Source organism: Acanthochromis polyacanthus, chromosome 14 (assembly GCF_021347895.1).
Source record: "Acanthochromis polyacanthus isolate Apoly-LR-REF ecotype Palm Island chromosome 14, KAUST_Apoly_ChrSc, whole genome shotgun sequence".
Lineage (NCBI taxonomy): Eukaryota > Metazoa > Chordata > Actinopteri > Pomacentridae > Acanthochromis > Acanthochromis polyacanthus.
In genome coordinates this window covers 24444522-24460163 of record NC_067126.1, presented here as the reverse complement: position 1 = coordinate 24460163, position 15642 = coordinate 24444522, and the positions used below count along the sequence as shown (strand labels likewise).

Here is a 15642-nt window from a genome sequence, read left to right as displayed (position 1 = left end):
TGTAGCTCTGTTTCAATTAGATAATACGGATTAGCATCATAGGTTGTGAGATAAAGGTCATTTATGCATATTCTTCTGTGTGAGAATATGAAAAACAGATAATACCAGCCGAGTAAATAAAAGATTTGTATCTTAGTTTATGTGGGATTTGCAAGATGGACTGTGCACATTTTAAATCTGTAGCTATGCAGACAAATCACTGGGAAAAACAGAGCTGAATACATTTTCAAATCGCATAAAGTTTTTCAAACCCTGAGCTCCGACTTCATAATGTAATGAAGTCACAGAAGTCCACTCTAGTGAGATAATAAAGATTCAGGTCAGAAGTCACAACCAGGGGCTACTAATTAATCACTTGAGTTTGAATTCTAATTATCAGACAGCGGTTCTGGAGTGGGATGGATATGGTGCCAAACTGCCAACCAAGGATAGTCTGAGGTCAAGAAATTAATTTAGTTAGTATAACAGGAGAGCAAGACACTCACTCTTTTCACAGTGCTCACACTTACATTTTTTTATATTCATGGAAACACAGCTTTTAAATGCAGTCGGAGCTAGTTGTAAAAGGAATACTGATGTGTTACATTTTGAGCATCACAAGACACTTTTCCCTGAAGCTTTTTTATTATTTCTTTTAGAACAAGTGAAACGTCTAAAATCAGGTACGATATCTGCTGCTCACAATAGATCAAAACAGTTGGACCTGAAAAGTCAAAATGCTCAGTGTAACCTACAGCAAGATGCAAAACATTATCTCCAAAAAATGGATCCTTGTTAGAAATTGATCAAAATTACAGTTGAAAAGCAATGACTCATACTCGGGCCTGGGTGCAAAACAAAAACCTTAAAAAACAACTCCATCTAAATTTACACATGGGATGAGATTTTACAGAAACGTTAAAAATTTCACATACACACATGCAAATGGAGAGAAACTGAACACTATTTGCGAAAAGTATCAAGACTAAATTATAATGAAATTGGAGTGAAATCATTTTTACACTCCAAGTAGAAAGAACACTAAATAGAGAGGTAGCACATACTGAAATGCCTCAACTGAATTTCTCCCCACAGATTTAAAAGAAAAGTATTCCATTTGTCTGCATTTTTGCTACAGTGAGCATTAGTCAATCTGTGATTTTGAGAGCTCCACCCCGACCATATCTTGGCAGCACATCAAAAATATAGTCCGTGAATAGATTTATAGACAAGTGCGAGGATCTTAAAATTTGTCCTGCAGCTAACAGGAGGCCAGTGTATGGATTTTAAAACAGCAGTAATGTGATCCAGTTAAAACTCTGGCAACAACCTTCTGTATTAAGTGTAATTTATTTATAGACTTTCTGGGAAAACCTGAGAGCAGCGAATTACAGTGGTCAAGCCTATTTGCAAAAAAGCACGCACAAGCGGTGTATCTTAGAGAGGAAAAATGGCATATCCTTTGCAATACATTTATTTTAGGTTGCTATATATTCTCTTGAAGCATGAAATAGAACCGCAGTATTCTTTATTCACTTTGACACTAAGCAGAATTACGTGGATTAAAAGATATGTAGAGAATGGCATCATCAGCGTAACGAACAAAACTAATGCGATGCTTCACAGCGATAAATTTTGATGGTGATAAAATGAGAGTAGCTGTGTGTATATCAACCCCTAAATTAAAATGCTGGGAGTCACAGTATCAGCTGACTGATAGAGTAATTCGGAGAAAGCGTGTAAGAGTGCATATTTGAAGAAAAACACAAGCTACTGACTTTTGACACTCATCCAGGGCCAGGACGTGTGGATGATCCTCTTCTGAAAGAGTGACCACGGCCTGCCTGCTGAAGGCGCCCGCTCGTGTCTGGTCCACTGTTTGTCTGGTGATGGTGGATGTAGTGGAGCTGGTCCAGTACAAGGTGTCCCAGGCCCGATGGTAAGCCAAACCCTCCACTGAACCCACATCTAGCAGAACAGGCACATTAGATTACTGCTCACGTTCCAACTAAGTAATTCTGACACACAAAAAAGCCCAGTACAACGAAAACACATAGAAGCCTGGGGGACACTTGTGTTTGAGGCTGCTTCTGACAAGAACTTAATGTGGAAAATAGATTTGTCTTTTTTGTCTACATTGCAAGTTATGGCGGCAAACAATGGGAGTCTATCCTTCGTTAAGTGACAAAAAAAGGAATGGATACACAAGAGAAATGATTGAATTCCTGAAAAAGCAACTAACTAAAATTTCTGAATAAAATGCAACATGAGAAAAAGAATATTTCTCTCTTTCACAGTTTTAGGTTTGGGGTTCATGAAGTTCTTGGATTTTTTTTTTTTTTTTGTGTACTGTTGATTTCTAATTTTCAGGTTTCTGCCGCTATCATCTGGGACTCCTAAATTCCTCCAAGTTGTCTGTCATGTATATTTAGGTAAAAAATATTGACTTTGCTTGTAACAGATGGCAGGATGCAATTGTGTTAGAATTGGGATTGTGCTTCCTTGGTGATTGACAGGGAAATAACTTCATGCCTCACTACACTGGACAGACAGCTATTTGTTGATGCAGCAGTCACTCAGGAACTGAATATGTTTTCATCGTGAGCCAATTTCCTAAACACAGAATATGAAAAGGCCTTTGCAGCCCCTCATGTTATTGCATGAATATGAGTGACAGGGAAGGAACCTCAAGAGAGAGACAACGATCACGGACTGAAAATCTGGCCATATTCATGTTTTATTACTGTTATTTTTCGACTCTGTTTTAGGTTTGTTTTTTATTTTTTGTTTCTGTGGATTCATAAATTACCTAGTGAATACGACTTTCAATATTCCGTATGAATCAGGCCAAGAAGGGTCAGAATGACTGAATTGCTGAGATGACATGTGCCCTTACACGAATATGACTACTGCTCCCCATAGACTATGAGAGGATGTGTGTGGACGTTATTACCATCGTATTATTTCTGGTAGTGTATATACACACACACACCTTGTCAACATATTTGTCATTTTCTATGATGAAACTAGACGTTGCCTTTCATAACAGCATAACTGGAATTTGAGGCCAAAGAATCTCTCCTCTACCTTCAACAAAACTACCAGCACTGATAACATCAATACAACAAAAAAATTTGAATAATCAAGTGTAGATTTAAATGTAATAATCTCTTAATATTCACAAAACATCTGTGCCCAAACATTTGAGAAATCTGATCCGATTTTGCACCCTGAGCATTTTTGCACACACATTCATCTGTCAGTACAGTTTGTAATTTGTCAGAATGGTGAACATGTGGCCAGCGTTAGATAATTTGGCTGTAACCCCGTATCTAAGAAGCCATAAACCATACCCTAGAATACTTAAGACTCTACCTGAGTCAGCCGACTGCTAATTAATAGTTTGCAATAAAAGCCGTCTGGCAGCTTGGAGTTTCTCACAAATTGTTGGCCAGGCAAGGGAGTAATTAATGGGGGACACAGAGTTTAATTAGAGAAATATGGATGATTAACATCTTCACCTTTCCTCAATGACAGGATTCAGGCAGAAACTTTAAGAAGAAAAGAAAAGACGATCTTGATTTTAAATACAGTAAAGGGTCAGATGCTGCCTAAAGCTGTTGATTCCACCAAACTCAGCACAGACCTCATGATTGTGCTGCTTTTATTAACCTAATTAAAAACAAGGAAGGTCACAATATTCTGACAGTTTCATGAAATGTATGCCCATACAAACAATTATCCAGTGTGTGTTACGGATTAAGAAAGTTAAACTGCACTCAAGTGATTTCTTTGCACCACTTTCGTTTTGCACTTCACAAGTGCTTAGGTGTGAAGGACACTTACAAATCCTGACAGATGGTTCTTGATAACGCTTGTTCATTTCTAGAAGATAAATTAATAAGCAGAAAGCTCCCTCAGCGGGGGGTCGAGGATGGGTCGGCGGATGGGTGAGAGTGGATCAGTAACACTCAGCCAGTCTCCCAGTGTGAGGAGGAGGTGGGAAGCTGCTGAGCTCTGCTCCCAGTGGAAACTTCACAGAATGGCTGAGGATGCTAGCCGTGCAGAACAGAGACTTTTGCTGTTCATCTGACTCCAGTCATGCTTATCAAGACAGGACTGACTGAGCTCTACTGAGTAGCAGAGCAGGAACAGTCCTCATTCAGTTTGTGGCAGTCAGTGAGCAGGAAACTTTCAAACATAGGTACTACACTTTTTAAAGGAGTTAAAGGATAAAAAATAAATAAAAGAACGAAAGAGATAATGTCACATTTGACATGATTTAAGGTGGATGTTTTTAAAGCTTTGTGTCTATTTTATCATGAACAATGTTTAAAATACATTCGGTCAGTGAGAGTTTCACTGTACTAGATGTAAGATGGTAGAGCTCACACCCCTACACAGTCAATACAGTTACACATAAGTCAGAATAAATTAGACTTAGGAAGAGTGTAAATATATGCAGTTATGTGCATAATCGCAAGTGAAACGTGAGTGTTGCAAGGCCATGCATTTATTAAAATGGAAGTATATCTTCTTTATGACAGGCAAACACAGGAGTGAAAACATCTGAAACACAGCAAGTGTCGACATTGTGTATCAAATATCATTAATCCTATTGCACACTGTGCTGAACCACACAGCGCTCATACTGCAGGGGATGTAAAGGTCTTGAAATTGACATAAGAAGTGTATGTCTGTTAGTGAATATTTGCAGTGAGGCATCTGTGAGCTCCCACAGCAGTTTTATTACATAACAACACACAAATAATGTAGAAGCATTGTGGTAACATGAAATGCACTTACTTTCTGCAAAAATAGTTCTTCCCGTCCAGTCGTCATTAATAATCTGGATATTTCCAAAGTGGACATCACTAAAAAAGATGCGGTTGGTCCCACCTATCTTCGGACCGTAGTCAAAAGCCAGTGCTATGATGTTCTTGAAAAAAGCAGGATTTTCGAAAGGCTGGAGAGGGGAGTTGAGGTCATTTTCGTCCGAAAGGTGGATGCTTTTCAGTATGGTCCTTTCAGAGTAGAGTAGGTAACCTTCATAGCGCTCACAGGCAAAGCCATCCTCTGCCAAGCGGCCATGGGCGCAGGAGCAGGTCCGGCGACCACTGCCCAGGTGAAAGCACAGCTGCTGGCAGCCTCCATTACTCCTGGCACAGGGGTTGGTGCCTTCACAACACAACACATGTTCAGTTACTGGTCTGCTTCAGTTTCTGCTCTGTGCAATCATGTTTAAATTCACCTGACTACACATGGCAGTTGAAAGTCATAAAAGCAGCGTAGCAGCGTCACATCATGATAGTCTTTAAAAATTTACCAAAGGTGTAACTACAGTAGGAAAAGTCACGGTTTAAACTGTAAAGGTGAAATATCTACCTTTTTCTCTGCCTCTGTTGAAGACTGTCACATCCTTCAGATTGACCCCTAGACCACTCCTCATGGTCACGGCCTCACTAGTGTCAGTCTTGAAGCCCCGACGGATTGAACCGTTGGAGTGAGCCCTGAATAGCATCAGGAGAAAGGAGGGCAAAAAAAAGTGGTTCAAGTTTCAAAGAACACCGTATTGTGACTTCTGACTGAGGCAGGGACAAAGTCAGACACAGATACTGCTGGGAGTAATAATTTTATCTGACAATACTAATGCAAAATCCAAGACTGCAGTCATCCAGGCGTGACACAGCTGAAGTTGTTGCAGATAAGAAACACAATAAAGCTCCTTTCCATTGTTATATCCTAAATTTTGTCTGGAGTATTTAGAAGACATACATAGTGACTATCACTAAGAGGGAATACTGTTCTTCGTTTTTCCTAAAAAGGTCTCATGTGCTGTATTTTCAAATAGGATCTTTAAAGGAAATGGGTAATGTCAGGTTACTATACAGGCTTTGCAGGCCAATGCTTATGTATGCATTTAAGAACATAATAAATTACCTGTCAGACCAGTAGATGTAAGGCCCAAACACAGCCACTGAGAAGAGGTCTACGTTGGCCACTGACAGTACAATCTCCCGGCTCTCACCTGTCTCAAGGTTGATCCTCTCGATCTTATCTGTGCGAGCGTCGCACCAATATAATGTATTTTCCTGGAAGGTAATTTTAAAATTCATATCATAAACTGAGCCTCTTAGGCATAGTCATATTTCAGCCACAAAAGAGTAAGATGAGGTAGGAGGTGCAATATATGGAAGTGGAGTGGTGTTGGATGATTTTGAAGACACTGTTTGTGCATCAGAGTGCAACCATACCTCATAGTCTATGGAAATTCCATTGGGCCACATGATGCCTGAGTTAACCAACGTAACCTGGTCTGAACCATCCAGGCGGGAGCGGCCAATGCAGGGATTCTGACCCCATTCAGTCCAGAAGAGATATCTGTTCAACATAACAATGCAAAAATACAGTGTGAAGTTGACAAGCCTCATTTTGTCAGCCACTGTTTCTTCTTAATAAAAATTCTCATCAATAATTACTCTTAAATACTTTTTCTACTGTTATTGCAGATGTGATTGAGTTCAGGCGTTTTATAATTGAACACTACTGTAAACCTTCTTAGATGACAGTAGCAGTAAGCAAACAGTGAGCGCTGGAAATTTTAAGGTACAATGAAGTCATTGTCATGTTACTGAAACCTTACGCGACTTGCTTTGTATGGAGAGAATTTTGTTTCTTTATTATTCAATCAATCAAAAAAGGTTTTGTAACCAAAAAGAGAGTTGAGACTAAAAAACATAAAGTTGCAATCAAAAAATAAAAGATCAATCAAATAGAATAATTTGCAACAGCACAGAGGGGAGCGGCGATGACTGGCAGTGGAGCAAGGTCAAACCGACCAATAGGAACTCTTGTCTCTTCCACCAGTGTTGGCCCCGCCCATTTGGTTCAGCCAGATTCACAAACAAAACTTTAGAATTCGCAACCAAAACTTTTGAACTTGCAAGCAAAAAATATTAGTTTTGATTGAAGTTAAGTCAATATGTTCTCAAATTACCGTATTATATTTTCATTTGCAACCTGTTCTGTTTTGATCTCAACATTTTTTGGGGGGGTTGCCACTTAAATTTTTTGGTCTCAGATCTATTCTATTTGATTGATCTTTTATTTTTTGATTGCAACTTTATGTTTTTTGGTCTCAACTCTCTTTTTTGGTTACAAAACCTTTTTTGATTGATTGAATAATAAGGAAACAAAATTCTCTCCATAGCTTTGTGGATTGATTATCCTGCTGGAAGTAGCCATACTTTTCAACTCATCACAGTTCTAAAGAGCAGTTAGAGTAACTAATCTTTCTGTCAGCTCCAACCAGTCTGGCTATTTCCCTCTGACCTATCTTTTGATCAAGGTTCCTTAGCATCAGAAATACTGAACTCAGCCTGTCAATAATCAAAGTCACTGACATCACATTTTTCCCATCTGATGTTTGATGTGAACTCAACTGATGCGCTTGACTTACATCAGAAATTTTTTATGGGTTTCACTGCTGCCACATGATTGACTAGTTGGCTAATTGCATGAATAAGCAGGAGTACTACTAAAGTGCTTAGGGAGTGATGATATTGGTCAATAGGGCAATTACCTGTTTTGGATTTTGTAGGACAATCGTTACATAAAGGTTCCATCAAAAAAATGCATCAAACATGCCTTCCTTCTATGGTAAATGCTTTTTAAATCTAAAGAATGCTGCAGACTACAAAAAACACTACATCGATGTGGTGAGAATAAAAACAAAAATACAAGGAAAGACATTTCCTACCCCTTCTGTGGATGTACAGCAATGGCCCGAGGCTGATCAAGTCCTTCAGATATGACCACAGAGCGGTATGCACCATTCAGACGGGAGATTTCTATTAGATTGAAACCATGGTCTGTCCAATATAGGTTGCCTGTGTAGAAAGAAGCAATAGCAGGGTGGGTAAATACAGCCGTGGTTTATTGATCCTCCAGGGTACAAGATACACAAGAAGTTTCATCATGAACGTACAAATACTGTATATTAAAACCAACTTTGCACATTCAGTTGAGCTGTGACAGATTTTACTTTTTACAGAGGATACCCAACTTTTCCACAAAGGTGTAATGTATTTTGGCAGTCCAGATCAGAACAAAGACATCTACTCAATGCCATAACTAGAGGCATTGCACCTAAAGTGAGAATTTTCAACAATCAATAGCAACTGGATAGCCTGTGGTAATAACTTCAGGGCCTGGGGAGCCACAATACTAACCAGCAATCCAGTCAACAGCGATGCCTTCCACTCGACTGATGCCGGTAGTAATGATGTCCTCCCTCCAGGTCTGATCACGTTTGGCACGGGATATTCGGTTCAGTCCCATATCTGTCCAGTACACAGTGTCATTTCCTGCAAAATACACCATACAGTTAATGATGAGAGAAAATGGGATGATGAATGCGACTGCCACAAAAGTATTTATGCCCTCAAACAAAGCAGCTCATGAAACCACATTTTACTGCAGCACGGTCCATTTCACCAGATGTTGTGTGCTGCTATAAAGCATGATGGCGAAAATACCCACAGTTCAGGCACAGCTCTTTGTTGACATACAGGGCTTGGACAGGAAATGCAGTCACGGGCCAAATTTTACAGGGTAGTATATTGCTTCATGCAAAACATGGTGTTGATAAAACTGTTATGGACCCTTTATGCTTTTACAGCCCTATTACATAAGCATATAAAGTAGTATGTAATTTTCTTTATAGCAGTCTTCAAGTACATCTTCTACTGTCAGTTTGGTTCTGTACAGGCTGTTAAAGGGATTAAATGGTGTCATACATTTAATTGCACTTTCTAGTCCTTGCTGTAGATGACATGACAATACAGCTCTGGGGCTTTCAACCATTTCCCTCTGGCTACCTGACTTCATTAATGACATGAAAATGATATGTGAGAGCTAGAATGTGCTTCTCTTGAGCTTAGTAATAATATATTTGCATGTTCACATCCTAAAGTACTACAGATGAGGACCGCTGTCAATCTTTTTCTGTGCTTTGGGGATGTCTATATCCTGGATTTAGCATTTTTGTCTTTGCTAAAAGCTGTGGTCACAGTTCAGGATTGCTAATGACATTTGATGTTACACACGAATACTACTTGCTCTCGTTTTCATGCACTCTCTTGACCTTGTCTGAAATGGAAAGCATCTATATACAAGCAAATGAAGTAAAATATAGGACTTGTGTGAATGTGTACCATTTGTGGTGGATAGAGGCAATACAATAATCATGTGCCACAAAGCAACATTACTTAACTTTAAGAGTTTAGGGCTATATAACAATAACTGTGTTGGGGAAACTTTCCAGAGTCTGGCAAAAATCAGTACTATGATGATGGGATACTGTATGACTGTGAAAAATATGTGCTCAGTGTCTACTGGAAATAAATATTATTCATGACACATCTCCCATTTTGCTTTAGGCACCCTAGAGTCTAGGATCACTACTGCTGACACATGCTTGACTTGTAACTGTAATGCTTTTATTCACTGCAACAATTTTTAAAAAAGAAAACAAAATTACCCCATTGAGTTGAGGTAATGTTTCCTAAAAAAGTGGATGTAACTTCAGTCCAGTGAAGGAGACGATGCAGAAGTTTGCTACAATTTCAAAAGTGGATAATATTTTGAAGAAAACAGAAGCAACTAATAAAAGAATGGATGGTAAGTTATGCTGTTTATCTGGAAAGGCAGCAGTCTATGTTCCAAGATGACGGGGACCGGAGTGTGAAAATGGGTGACGAAATTAGCAAAGATTTTACTTTACAGAGGTTTGACCTTAACATTATTACTTCGGTATGTACAAATACAACAGGCATACATACAAAGCTCAGGCTCTGCTCTTACTTTTAATATGATATTAACTTCTCATCTCCACACAAGCAACTAGCATTGTTGGAAAGGTCAAGCAATGCAGTTTCATGTGATATGCACCACATCAATAAATACTTCAAAAGCAATTCAGCTGGGAAGCAGGAATGTGAATTTATATGCAAAATACATCCTTTTTGTATCATTTTCTGGAAGCCAAGAATATCTGTACTAAATTTTGTCTGTATCCATCTTTTGTTAGGATACTTCACAGGATAAGCCAAAATCTAGACTTGCTGGTGGTGCTGGAGTCATAATTAAATCATTGCGGTTCATCCTCTGGTCACCAGTTGCATGCGTACCAAATTTCATGTGTATTATTCCACCAGTTGGTGAGTTCGGACAAAAGTTTGATCAACAATGACTAAAACACAATGACCTCCAGTTGCCATGCCAATATCTTTGGCTTAATGTTTGTTTTATCTGCTGAGTCATCAACTGGTGAGACTTTCAATGAGACACTCTAAAAAGCCAACGGAATTCCATCTGTGCTATTCACTGCATTGAACAATAATGTCAATATATCCTCAGACTCGGTTTTGCACCATGCCCTGGTATTGTTTTCTGCTTTTAGGAGACATTATTCAGTAGATAATAGTCCCTTGTAGAGTTCTCAGCCTCTACAAGATCCAATTGGTTGGTAATAATAAATCAGTTTCAGTGATGCCTTGTGCAAATGTACTCCTCCTACCATCCCATACCACCATTTTTATAAGCCTGCATAAAAAAACAAAAAACAAAACATAGAATACATGTTGAATTACCCAAACATGTAATTTTTATCTGTTTTCTAAAAATAATTTGCTTCCAAAGCTTATATATAAACGCGTATTGTGAAGTCCAATCTTTCTTTCCCTTCAAAGGACGCGAGGACAACTCAATTCCAGTTTCAAACAGAAACTTTTATTTTTCCTTTAGTTGGTTGGTCGTATTTTTCCAATGGCAATAGGTTGTAAACCTTTAAGGACAGAAAAAAATCAACACCATTAAACACAGAACCAAAATTTCACATATTAACCATTTAAATGAAAAAGCAAATAAGAATAATCTAATTTCTATCAAATGCCACATTTTAAGCCTTTTAAATCAAATAACAAATCAACATTTTAGTAAAGTTTAGAAGTTTAACATTTAACAGAGCACATACTCCATGTTTTTGCTTTAAACTAAAAATGAAATATCTTAATTCAAACTCTCTTAACATAAAATCAAATGCTACAGTGCCTTCACCAACCAATCACACACCAGTCAAGACAAACTTGACCATATCAACACCTTAAACCCCCAAGAAAGCAAACAAACATTTAACTAACCATTGGCATCTTTGGACTGAATCCATGAGTTGACTTGGATCTCCTTTCTCCTTCCATGCTTCTTTCTCTTCTGAAGACTGTCTGAATGACTGAGCTTCCCCCAGTCCTTCCCAGGTGCTCTAAATCAGTGATCACTGATCAGCACCTCTTCTCTGCTTCTAGTGCATTCTGGAAAGTGTAGTTTTTAGACCCATGTCCTCGGATTCAACTCAACACCTCCCACTCGACCTCCTGGTTTTCCCAAACCCAGCGAGGTCACACAAGTCCTTTACACCTCTTGTTGTTCTTCAGTGGGAAGTAAAATGACAAGGCGTCTGACATCTCTATGAAGAACTGTGGCTGGGATTTTCTTCTGAAGCCTCTTGGTTCTTTCACCTTTTCCTTTGTGAGCCCTTCTTTGTCATTTGGCTTTGTGATGGGAACAGGATAGCTGGGAAAAGTCTTCACAAGCACATCTCTCACGATGCCTTTGCTGTCAGCATTAACGCTGACCACTCTAGCTAGCTTGTACTGTCCTCTCAAGGCGTTTTGGTCAGTCAACCAGACCACATCTCCAACAGCAACGTTTCGATGTTTGGTGTGCCTTTTATTCCTTATGAACAGATTAGGTCCAGCCAATTGGCTCCACTTCTTCCAGAATTTGTTTACCTCCGCTTGAATACTTTGAAGGCTTTTTTAAGGGTTGTCATCAAACTGGAAATCTCCAGGGTCTCCCTTTAGACTTGCCCGTCCTAAAAGCAGAGAATTAGGGGTGATGTATTCTATACAGTCTTCTCTGCTTTGAGTTCTTGCATCAATGGATCTCTCATTTGCAAAGTTGGCTGCCATGAAGAGGAATGTTTGGAATTCTCCCCATGAGAAAACACCATCTCCACCAAGGTTGCTTAATGCCCGCTTCACTACTTTAACAGCTGCCTCTGCTGCACCATTCCAATGAGGAGAGTCTGCAGGGTGGATCTTCCAAGACCATTCTGTTCCATGTTTGGCAGCTGTTTCTTCAAGTTCAGACTTGTTTAGCCGGTCAAGGAACTTATGAAGCTGCTCCAGAGCAGGGTTGGCTCCTACAAAGTTAGTGCCTGGGTCTGACCACAGTTTCCTTGGGTGTCCTCTCACTGAAGTTAATCTTTGATAAGCTAGCAGGAATCCTTCTAATGACATGTCACTCACCGCTTCAGTGTGTATGGCTCGGGAAGCCACGCAGCAGAAGATGATCCCCCATACTTTGAGTCTAGTTCTCTTCTTGACCTCATCTTTAACTTCATAAGAGCCAAACAGGTCCATCGTGGTGAATTCAAGCATCTGCCATTTCTTTGATAAGTTCAGACAAGATCTGCTCTTGTTCCTCCGTCAGTGTGCTCTCACTTTTGTTGTATTTTCCACTTCTTTTCTCTTCACCTCTTTTGACTTTTCCTTTTGGGCAGAGAAAGAAATGGTGGTCTGGGGCACCGCCTCCCCTTTTACAGTCTTTGTTTCTGCATAGGAATGTGTCTCTGCAGTATCCATCCTCATCATGGCATCCAAGACATTTTCTGCATGCTCCCAGCTTTCCCAACACAGCTTTCTTTTCAGGTAGCTTAAGTCTTTTGAACTTTCTACAGAAAAAGATTTTGTTGTTGTGCCCACTATCGTCGCAGACACCACATACCTTATCAAGCTTTTCTTTCTTTGTGTTTTTTGTTGAGGCAATCTTTCTCTCATACTTCTTGATGAAACTATGTGTTTTCCCTGTCTTTTCCACAGTCCTGAGTTGTCCTCGCGTCGTTTGAACTGAAAGAGAGGTGGACTTGACAGTTGTAAACCACGTGGAGCAGCCTGGCCCTGAGGATAAACGGCTTCAGAACCAGAAATAAGCTGTCAACACAGAGGAAGTACTTGGCATTGGCTGTACATACGCAATCTCCTTAAAACATTTTTATCGTTATTGTTGGTGTTACCAGCTTTTGTTATCATGCTTTAGCAGCAACCCACTACATAGCCTATCGTATATTCATAGCATTTGTCGGCGTAATAAATTGATCATTTTTATCATATAGAGTATGCGAAAGGAAACACAAATGTAACAAACGGCAGCATAAGCTATTGGATTCATGCCTTACAGGGTTACGGCACCTTCATTTTGGTACAATATCTTGGGCACAGCTTTGTATGGGGATTGGTTTAGAGATTTGTGAGGAAATAGTTGGATGATATTCATGCCGAGGTTCCCTTGTAATGTGAACTTATTATTCTTTCATCTATGCCACACTCAACAAGCTCACAGACCATTATTCAAAAAATGCATGAAGCACAATATTACAAAGATCTTTCCTTCTTCCTTACTGTTTTAAGATTCAGAAGCCCAGGCTTGTAAAGAAGAAAGTAATGGAAAGGGAAAATAGGTGCATTGTGTTATAAGGTGTAACCTAATAAATGGAGTGACAGTTACCTAGTTAAATACTGCTGATAGGAGTAAAGCGCTTTCATGTTTTTGACTTGACATTCTGAGGCCCCTTAGAGAACAGCTTGATGGCATTTCATGTCCCTGACACTTTAGGGATCTTGAAATTTCACTTTGAGTCATCCAACTGAGAGTATAGCGAAGAATCATATGCATTTCTTGCCATTAAAAAAAGCTATGAGGAAAGTCAAATGTCTGATGCTTTCTATTTCCGCATTAGCATTTAAAGTCAAACTTGGCAACTTTCATGTGCACAGACTGTAAATTGCTGTATATATCATACAAAATCATTTCTTTTCAAAAAGAAAGAAAAAAATCTTCGAAACCAACCATATTTTGACGACCAAATCATAACTGTTTTTATTTTTTATGGCCATCACTTTTCGCATGTGCGTACCATCAAATATGTCCCCAAGCAAAAAGAAATGAACAAAGGTTCCAAAGTAGTTGTTTGGCAGCCATCATGAAACATTAAAAGAACAAAAATGAAGATGGCCTCAACAGATATACCAGGTGACGTGTAAAAGCCACCACTCGCTGAAGCGATGATTGAAAATCACTGTACAACAAAAATGAAACAAATAAAATTGGCAAAAAGTCAACAGGTCACGGTCCAATAATGATGGTAACAGCGGTTTCAAAACAGGTTTCAGAGATGCTGTCAGCTGCAAACACTTGCTTTTATTAGTTACTGTACTGAAGTGGCAGTTTGGTGGAGAAATTACATTTTTCTATCACTGTTGTTTGAGGCTACAATTCAACATTCTAATGTTAGGAGGGTGAATGATACAATGCAAATTAATGTCCAGCGAAAGAATAGGTAAAACTAAGTTAGACAAACTTCCTCACAGTCCAGCTTTATCTTTCTACAATGCAGTATTTGATAAATACATTGAAAAAAAAATTGTAAAATGGAGCATCAGCATTTGTGCGTTACCTTTTATCTACTCTAAATGGAACTAAAATCTGCAAAGTGAACACCATGCTACTTTCAATAAGTCTTTACACCAATGATTGAGATCATGGATGTATTGGGTAAGTGTTCACTTGGATTAAAAATCAAGTGAGAAGCAGAGCTTTTTCTCATACACTTCTTAAGAATCTGAGTTCTTTTTGCAACCAGAGGAGTCACCCACACTGCTGGTTGCTAGAAAGACTGCAGGTGTCCACTTTTCACGCCTGGAGGCTACATCCATCTTTTATATGCAGTTGATAGTGAGAACCCTGCGGCTCGTGACTCAAAGCCAGTGGAAATCTACCTCCTGACTACATTTTAGCACACAGCTGCTGCGAGTTCAGATGTTTGTGGTCACAGTAATCAGATTAGCCATATGCTGACCTGATGTGGGTGGACGCTGCAATTGCTGGTGTGTACTGAGATGATGATTTTGTTTTAGTTGCATGAGCCATTGGGTAATGTTCCAGTGCCCTCCACCACTCAGACATTAAGCCCATCAGAATTGAATGCATCAGTGTAGCGTAATTACTACCTGAGGCCACAGAGATCACTGCTGCTGCTGCTGCTCAGTCAAAGTAACGGAACGTCGTTTTGGTTTCATGTGTATAAGGGTTGAAAAAGGTCTGGGAATATGGCCTTTTGAACAAAAAGTCTTGGGAGAGTGACTGCTGCTATGCATTCTTTAATGTAGACATACAAAGACCACATTAAACTTAGCATCCTACCTGCAATATCATGTATATTTAAAACAGAAACAACATGCAAGAGTACATTTAATGATACGTCAGGTGGAACAGTTCCGCATGGTTCAGTGGATTTCAGCTGTCTTATACTCGATATCAAACACTAATTTAACATAGAAAATTCTTTTATGGTGTCATACCTGCATGGAAGTCAACTCCCACAGCAAACAGTGTTCCTGTGATGGGCATGAGGGCTTCGCTGTTGTCATTTGGGTCAAGAGCGATTCCCCGGATTCCCTCATGGATGGAATACATTAGAAATGAGTCAACACCTGCAGAATGACAGAGGGACCTATCAGACCACCAATACAGACATTTCAGCAT

At 39.4% G+C, this 15642-nt stretch overlaps 1 protein-coding gene across 4 annotated transcripts in view; it reads right to left on the bottom strand.

The window, feature by feature from the left end:
- Positions 1 to 15642, bottom strand: part of lrp1bb (low density lipoprotein receptor-related protein 1Bb) — a 270427-nt gene that overhangs the window by 73329 nt on the left and 181456 nt on the right. For all 4 annotated transcript variants that reach the window (XM_051958593.1, XM_051958591.1, XM_051958592.1 and 1 more), the window contains 8 exons: positions 15459 to 15590; positions 8211 to 8345; positions 7739 to 7868; positions 6234 to 6360; positions 5920 to 6071; positions 5365 to 5489; positions 4786 to 5157; positions 1758 to 1947 (listed from right to left, as the gene is read on the bottom strand). In XM_051958593.1, the coding sequence (XP_051814553.1) occupies positions 1758 to 1947; positions 4786 to 5157; positions 5365 to 5489; positions 5920 to 6071; positions 6234 to 6360; positions 7739 to 7868; positions 8211 to 8345; positions 15459 to 15590 (1363 nt within the window). The remainder of the gene's footprint in view (positions 1 to 1757; positions 1948 to 4785; positions 5158 to 5364; positions 5490 to 5919; positions 6072 to 6233; positions 6361 to 7738; positions 7869 to 8210; positions 8346 to 15458; positions 15591 to 15642) is intronic.